Source organism: Numenius arquata, unplaced genomic scaffold (assembly GCF_964106895.1).
Source record: "Numenius arquata unplaced genomic scaffold, bNumArq3.hap1.1 HAP1_SCAFFOLD_1857, whole genome shotgun sequence".
Taxonomy (NCBI): domain Eukaryota; kingdom Metazoa; phylum Chordata; class Aves; order Charadriiformes; family Scolopacidae; genus Numenius; species Numenius arquata.
The window spans coordinates 286-7651 of NW_027415545.1; the positions used below are offsets into that span (position 1 = coordinate 286).

The window sequence follows — 7366 nt, forward strand, 5'->3', positions numbered from 1 at the left end:
CCCACACCCCCCCAAAAAATCCTTACAACCCAAAAAACTCCCCCTCACCCCAAAAATACCTACCCCACACCTCCAAAAAAGCCACCCCACCCCAAAAAAATCCCTATCCCACACCCCCAAAAAATCCTTACACCCCAAAAAACTCCCCCTCACCCCCAAAAACGCCTACCCCACACCCCCAAAAAAATCCTTACACCCCAAAAAAGCCACCCCACCCCAAAAATACCTATCCCACACCCCCAAAAAAGCCACCCCACCCCAAAAATACCTACCTCATACCCCCCCAAAAAAATCCTTACACCCCAAAAAACTCCCCCTCACCCCAAAAAAACCCACCCCACCCCCAAAAACGCCTATCCCACCCCCCCAAAAAGCCACCCCACCCCAAAAAACACCTACCCCACACCCCCCCAAAAAGTCTTCACACCCCAAAAAACTCCCCCTCACCCCAAAAAACACCTACCCCACACCCCCAAAAAACCCACCCCACCCCCCCAAAAAATCCTTACACCCCAAAAAACTCCCCCTCACCCCCAAAATACCTACCCCACCCCCCCAAAAAACTCACCCCACCCCCCCAAAAAATCCTTACACCCCCAAAACCTCCCCCTCACCCCAAAAAAGCCACCCCCGCCCCAAAAACACCTATCCCACCCCCCCCAAAAAAACCCACCCCACCCCCCCAAAAAATCCTTACACCCCAAAAAACTCCCCCTCACCCCCAAAATACCTACCCCACCCCCCCCCAAAAACTCACCCCACCCCCCCAAAAAATCCTTACACCCCCAAAACCTCCCCCTCACCCCAAAAAAGCCACCCCGCCCCAAAAACACCTATCCCACCCCCCCAAAAAACCCACCCCACCCCCCCAGAAAAATCCTTACACCCCAAAAAAGACACCCCACACCTCCAAAAAAGCCACCCCACCCCAAAAATACCTACCCCACACTTCCAAAAAACTCACCCCACCCCAAAAATTCCTACCCCACGCCTCAAAAAACCCATCCCCAAAAAACCGCCACCCCTGGCCGCTCACGTTTCGCTGTAGGGCTTGCGGGGCTTTCTTGCGCAGGCAGGAGAGGACGTAGCGCTCCAGCTCCCGCAGGGTGGAGGGTTTGAGGGTCTCGAAGTCGATCTCGATCTCCTCGGGGTTGGAGTCGCGTAGGGAAGGTTCCCGGGATTGGATGATGTGAACCACCCGGCCCAGCTTCTCCCCCGGCAGCTTGTTGATGTCCAGGCTGAGCTGCCTCTTCTCGTCGTAGGTCATGGGTTTGCTCTCTTCCTCCTCTTCCGAATCGTAAAGCGCCGGCGGGGGAGGCAGAGCCGCTTTCGCCGCCTTCTTCGAGTTCCTGGTGGGAGGGGGGGAAAGAGAGGAAACGAGGCGGCGTCAGGGCGGGGAGGGGCTGCGAAACCCCCCTCCCCTCTCCCACCAAACAACCCCCCCCCCCTTCTTCCCTCTTCCCCCTTCCGTGGGGCTGGCGGGGGGGGGCCTCAGACGGGGTTTGGCTTCTTCCAGTCGCTTCCTCGCCACGGTCGCTCCGCCGGGGAAAGAGTCATCATCGCCGCCGCCGCCACCCCCCCCCCACCGTCCAAATTTGACCCCCCCGCCCCTGCGCCGCGCACCCCACTCACTTGGAGCTGCCGCCGCCGCTGCCGCCGCCACCCCCGCCGCCGCCGCCGGCCCCCCCGGCTTTCTTGGCTTTGCGGAGCTGGGCCTGGCGCGCCCGCGCCTCCTCGTCGCCCCCCCGGCCTTTGTGCTTTTCCGATTTTTTCTTTTTCTTCTTTTCCCGCTTCTTTTTGGGTTTGGAAACGGGGCCCTGCGAGAGGGCAGCCAACTGCTCGTGCACGGCCCGCAGCTGTGGGGGGAGACAGGGGTGGGGGGGTGAGGCGGGAGCGGGGAAAGGGGTGTCGGGGGGGGGATCCATGAGGCGGCGCAGCCCCCCTCCACCCCCCACGCCGGGGGGGCCCTCACCTGCTCCTGCAGCTCGGCCAAGCGGTTGGCGCGTTCCTCTTCCGAGTCCGAGCTCTCCTCGCTCTCCGAGGAGCTCTCGCTGCTGCTCTCGTCCTCTTCCTCGTCTTCGTCCTCCTCCTCGTCCTCATCCTCCTCGCTGGAGGATTCTTCGGAGGAGGATTTGGAGAGGGCGCCGCTCAGGGGGGCCGACACCGAGGGGGGGCTGGCGTCCTGCGGCTCGTCCGGCATCTTGGCGTAGCTGAACTCGAAGACGTCCTGCCAAGGGGGGTGGCGGTGGGGGAGAGCGGGGTCAGCGCGTGGGGGGCCAGGAGGGGTTTTGGGGGGGCTTGTGGAGGGGTTGGGGGGGGGGCCCCGACACCCCCAACTCACCTGCAGCTTGCGGGCCATGGCCACCACGTCGTGGTCGGGGGGGTTGTACTTGTAGCAGTTGGAGAACATTAACCGGACGTCGGCGGCGAATTCCTGGGCGTCGTGATAATCCCGGTTCTCCATCTTCCGCTGCGGGGAAAAGGGAAAGGGTAAAGAAGGGAGGTCAGAAAACCATAAAAACCCACCAGCGCCACCCCAAAAAATAAAAGGGGGATCCTTTCCCCCCCCCAACCTTGATGGTGCTGAGGTCCATGGGGTGCTTGATGATCTCGTGGTAGTCGTGCAGCCCCAGGGCGGAGGCGTCGACGGGTTTGTAGAAGGGCCAGGCGTAGGCCGCGTGCTTCTTGGAGAGCAGCTCCTTCAGGATCCCGTTGCAGTATTTGAGCTGCTCCGAGAGTTTACCCTTTTTGGAGGTCTGGTGCTGTTGGGAATCCGGTAAATCCTTCTTGGGGGGTTTGATGGGGCGACCGCTCTCCCGCCGGGCGGGGATTTTGGCCGCTTTGGCCTCCAGTAAGGTGGCGGAGGGAGAGGACTCGCCGCTGGTGGCGATGATGGCCGTGGTGGTGGGGGTGGTGGTGTCCGCTTTCCGCTTCACGCCCTTCTTCTAAAAACAAAAAAAAAAAGGGGAGAGAAGAACAGAAGAACCAGGCGGTGAGAGGTTGTGGGGTGGTGGTGGTGGTGGTGGGGAGAAGGCAGCCCCCAAGTCTGCGGGCCCCCCCCCCGCCTTCCTCCTACCTTGGCCACGGGCTGGGTGGGAGCGGGCGCGGGCAGGACGGTGGGGGCGGCGGAGTGCAGCGACTTGAGGAGCGGCGCGGAGATGACGGAGGGGTGGGGAATGTTGACGATGGTGGTGGGGATGTCGGGGCTCGGGGCGTAGACCCCCGTGTGGGACACGGAAGAGACGGCCGGCACTTGCTGAGCAGCCGTGAGTCCCGCCAGGAGCGCTGGGCCCAGACAAGAAGCCCCCTCGTTAGCTTTGGGGAACCCCCCCCCCTCCCTCAACACTCAAGCCCCCACCCAAACTGTTGTCCCACCCTCGGGGACGTGACCGTTACCTGCTGCCCGGGACGCTCCCTTCTTATGGCTGTTCTTGGCCACCGGCACCACGATCTCCTGCTCTTCTGGTGGCATCTGGGCCACCTTCTGAAGGAAGATCTTCTCCAGGGTTTGGGCCATCAGCACAATGTCATCCGTGGGCTGCGGGGAGGACCACAATCGGCGTCAAGAGTCCGTGGGGAAGGTGTCACTGGTGTCACGGTGTCACGGCCGAGGCGGTTCTCACCTTGTTGTAGATGTAGCAGTTGGTGAACATGGTGTTGAAGTCCTGCATACACTCGGCAGCCCCCCAGTAGTAGTTGTTCTCCAAGCGCCGCTTGATTGTCCCCATGTCCATGGGCTGCTTGATGATCTTGTGGTAGTCCTGCCGGCAAAGGACGTGCCACCGGCCGTCAGGGATGCGGAGGTGACCGCACCGCGTGTGTGTGTGTCCCCCCAGCCCCGTGCCCAGCCTCCCCCGTCCCGTGGTCACCCGGCCAAGCCGGTGACCAGCGCAGAGCTCATGTTGGTGGCCGCCCCGCTCACACACCAGCTCTCACTCCTCACCCAAGCGCAGGCAGGGGGTGCAGGGGGGAGAGAGGGGGGGGGGGGGGGGGTTCAAGAAACACCTCCGGACCTGGTCCCCACCCGAGAGTGCCACCGTCCCCTCCGCCCGGGGAGGGGCCAGAGGGTCCCTAGGGGGCCTGGGGGAACCTACGCTATGGGCCCCGGTATGTGGGGGGTGATCCCGTACCAGATGTGGGACTGGGAGGGGGACGGGATGGGACGCTACCGCTAAATTTAAGAGGGAAAAAAAAAAAAAAACCAACAAAAAAAAAAAAAACACCTGGGTGGAAATTTGGAAATTACCTCCGGGCTTTAACTCCTTGGGCGCCACAGGTGCACGGGGGGGCTGGCCTTTAATATTGGGGTCACAGGATGGTCTTCTACAAATTCATGGATGGGAATCTGCAAAACGCATTCAGGGCACAAGAGATTAGGCGGGGAAGCGTCCGGGTCACCTCCAGAGCGGCTGCGTCACCTCATCCGTACCTTTGGAGGGGACGTGGGGACAAGGAGGGGGGGTGGCAGCTGCTCTGAGGATGTCCCCAGGACCAGCCCGGACGCCTACGAGGGGCTGAGGGGGAGGGGGTTATACCCCTCCCGCCCCCACAAAGGGGGAGGGTGAGGACAGCACAGCCCAGGCACCTGCGTGTGTGGCGGAGCCCCGGGAGGGGGACGGCGCCAGCCCTGGCACTCTCAGGGTGGGGACTTGATGGGGGGGGGACACAGCACGTCCGGGGTCAGGCAGGCCAAAATGTTAGCCGTACATCTGCCTAACACCCCCTGCCTGGGGGGGGGGGGGGGGGAAGGGGGGCTGAGAGAGGAGAAGGAAGGGGGGGGGGACACACAGCCACACTCGCGCACCCCCCCCCCCCCCCGGTGCCCGCCCCCGCGGGGCTCGTTACCGGCAGGCCCAGCTTGACGGCATCGACGGGTTGACGGAAGGGCCAAGCGAACTGGTGCTTCCAAAGAGCCTTCATCACCACTTTGTGCAGATACTGCAGCTGGTTGGTGACCCGCCCCGGCTTCTTGGGGTTGGAAACCTCCGGCGGGGGGGGGTTCACTTGGGGGGACTGCAGGGCCGGCACCGAGGCCATGGTGGGGCTCTCGAAGCCCTCGTAGAGAAGCGAGGGTTTGCGGATCCGTTTGCCGGGGGTCGACTCCGGCGCCAGCCCCATGAGCCCGGCATTGCCCTCCCCCAGAATCCTGCAAGGGGAGCAGAGACAGCGTTGGGGGGCGGGGGGCAGCTGCGCTGGGGTGAGGGGGGGGCCGGTGGGGGCTACACCACCAATAAATCACCGGGGCTGGGCCACGGGGGAACCCCTAAAAGGAGCCAAAGGCTCCTAAAGCCACAGTTCGGGGCGGAAACGCCACCGGGCGCGGTGAAGAGAGACGATGCCATTCCCTGGGACGCAAGGTGACGTGTCCCCCCCCCCCCCCAGGGGGGAAACTGGTCCCCAAACTCCGGCTGTAGCCGTTAATTGGTGCCGGGCGAGCGCCCGGGATCCCCGGCGGTGCCGTTTGCGCCGGCGCAGGCCGAGTCCGGAGGTTGGCGCGGGTCCAGGCTCGCCCTCGAACAAAGAGCCCTCGGCGCGGGCTCGTGACGGGAGCCGGTGCGCGGTGACGGCGCTGCCGCGCGTCGGGGTGACGGTGACACCCCGTCGCTGTCAACCCCCGCTCTCCGAGGGATTTCGGGGACGCGGCGAAGCCCCACGGTGCGGTGGCACCGTTACGTCAACGGCGGGGCCGAGAGACCGGGTGGCTTGTCACCTTCCCGGTGACAAGGACCCCCAAAAGCCACCCCTGGGGACAGGGCAGGGCTCAGGGGACCCACGGTCCCGGGGGGTGGCACAGCTGTGACAGCGTCACGCTCGCAGCCAACTCTAGCGCCACTTTAAGGGCAAAACTCAGCGTTTTATGATTTTTGAGCACCTTATTGTGGCGACAAACCAGCCGAGGGGCACAGGGAGGCACGAAAATACCCCCCAAAAGAGGGAAAATCTTGTCACAAAACAACCCAGGAGACGCCACGGTGACATCGGGGACCCCCCCGGGGACACCTCCAAGAAGGCTCGGGAGGTTTCCAGCGCCTGAACCAGCTCCTGAGTCTCCAACGCGCCCAAACCGGGGTAGGACCCCCCCCCCCTCCCTTGCCCTGAGCTGACCCACGGGTGACTGTCACCCACGGGCCCGGCCCCGATGTCACCCCCACAGGGTGTCACCCAGCGCGGCCACCAAGGGCACGGCCCAAGTGCCAAGGACGGTGGCCCCCGGCGACCGGGTCACGCGTGGCCGTGGGGGGTGGTCGGCAAGACCCTCCCCCTCCCAGCCCTCCCGGTAGGGCGGGAAGCGGCTGGTCCCGTCCGTCTGTCCCCGGGTCACCGCGGAGGGGAGGGGACAGACACCCCCCCCCCCTCTTCGGTGTCACCACCGCAACCCACGCGTGACAGACACCCCCCCCCCCCCCATCCCCGCATCACGGCGCCGGTACCTACTTGCTCTGGGGATTCACATTCTGCAACATGCCGGCGGCTGCGTGCCCGGCCCGAGCTCCCGGCCGCCCTTCCTCTCCTTCTCCTCCTCCTCCTCCTCCCGCCGCCGCCGTCTCCTCCGACGACCCCCCCACTTTGCCCGGCGAAGGGTTCGGCGGTACCGGCCCGGCGGGGCCTCGTCTCCCTCCGTCAGCGCATCACCCAGCGACGGGGAGGGGGGACGAGCCCGGCGCCCCCTCCCCTCCCCCGGGCAGGGCGCGGCCGGGCCTCAGGCGGCGGCGGCTCCTGCGGCCGGGACCATCCAGCGGCCTCACATGAACGGGCGCGGAGAAAATGGCGGCGGGGAGCAGGAAGGATGTTGAGGGAACGGAGGTGGTGGTGGGGGGGGGGGGTCCCCTCTTCGAAGCCCCCAACGGGCCCCCAAATCCTGCGCGATCCGGTCAATACAGGCCTGGCCGCGTCGCTGGGCGCCGGCTGCGTCGGCGGAGGGCGGGGATGAGGCGGGCGGCGGCGGTCCGGCGGGCGGATGACGGCGGATTGTACCGGGGGATCAGCGGCCGGGCTCCATCTTGGCTCCCCTCAGGGGGCGGAGGGCGGGAGCGGGGCGGGGGGGGGGAGGGGGGGTGGGCCCCCTCGCCGCCGGCCGCAGGCAGGGGTCGCTACGGAGGCCGGGGAGGGTCCGGCGAGCCCTCCGGGAGCGCGGAGGCGGGGGCTGGGCCGCCCGGCGGAGGATGGATCCGGTTTGGGGCCGCCCCCCTGCGCGCACCGGGGCCCGACCCGCTCCGTCCTTCGTCCCAGCGAAATGGCGCCTCTCGGCCGGCCCCCGGCCGCCCTTATATAGACACCCGCCGGCCCCTCATTGGGCGGCGGCGCCGCTGACATCACCCACCCGCCCACACCCGCCCCGCCGCGGCCTCATTGGGCGGAGGCGCGC

General features: G+C 65.7%; 1 protein-coding gene across 1 annotated transcript; it reads right to left on the minus strand.

Annotated features, from left to right (window-relative positions):
- Nucleotides 1-1032: 1032 nt before the first annotated feature.
- On the minus strand, nt 1033-6464 carry LOC141478779 (bromodomain-containing protein 2-like). Its single transcript, XM_074167764.1, is given in 11 exon segments — nt 1033-1062; nt 1064-1349; nt 1633-1817; nt 1973-2227; nt 2342-2470; nt 2574-2945; nt 3077-3285; nt 3397-3538; nt 3624-3761; nt 4846-5146; nt 6436-6464. Coding segments are annotated over 11 exon segments (2076 nt in total).
- Between the last annotated feature and the right edge of the window lie 902 nt (nt 6465-7366).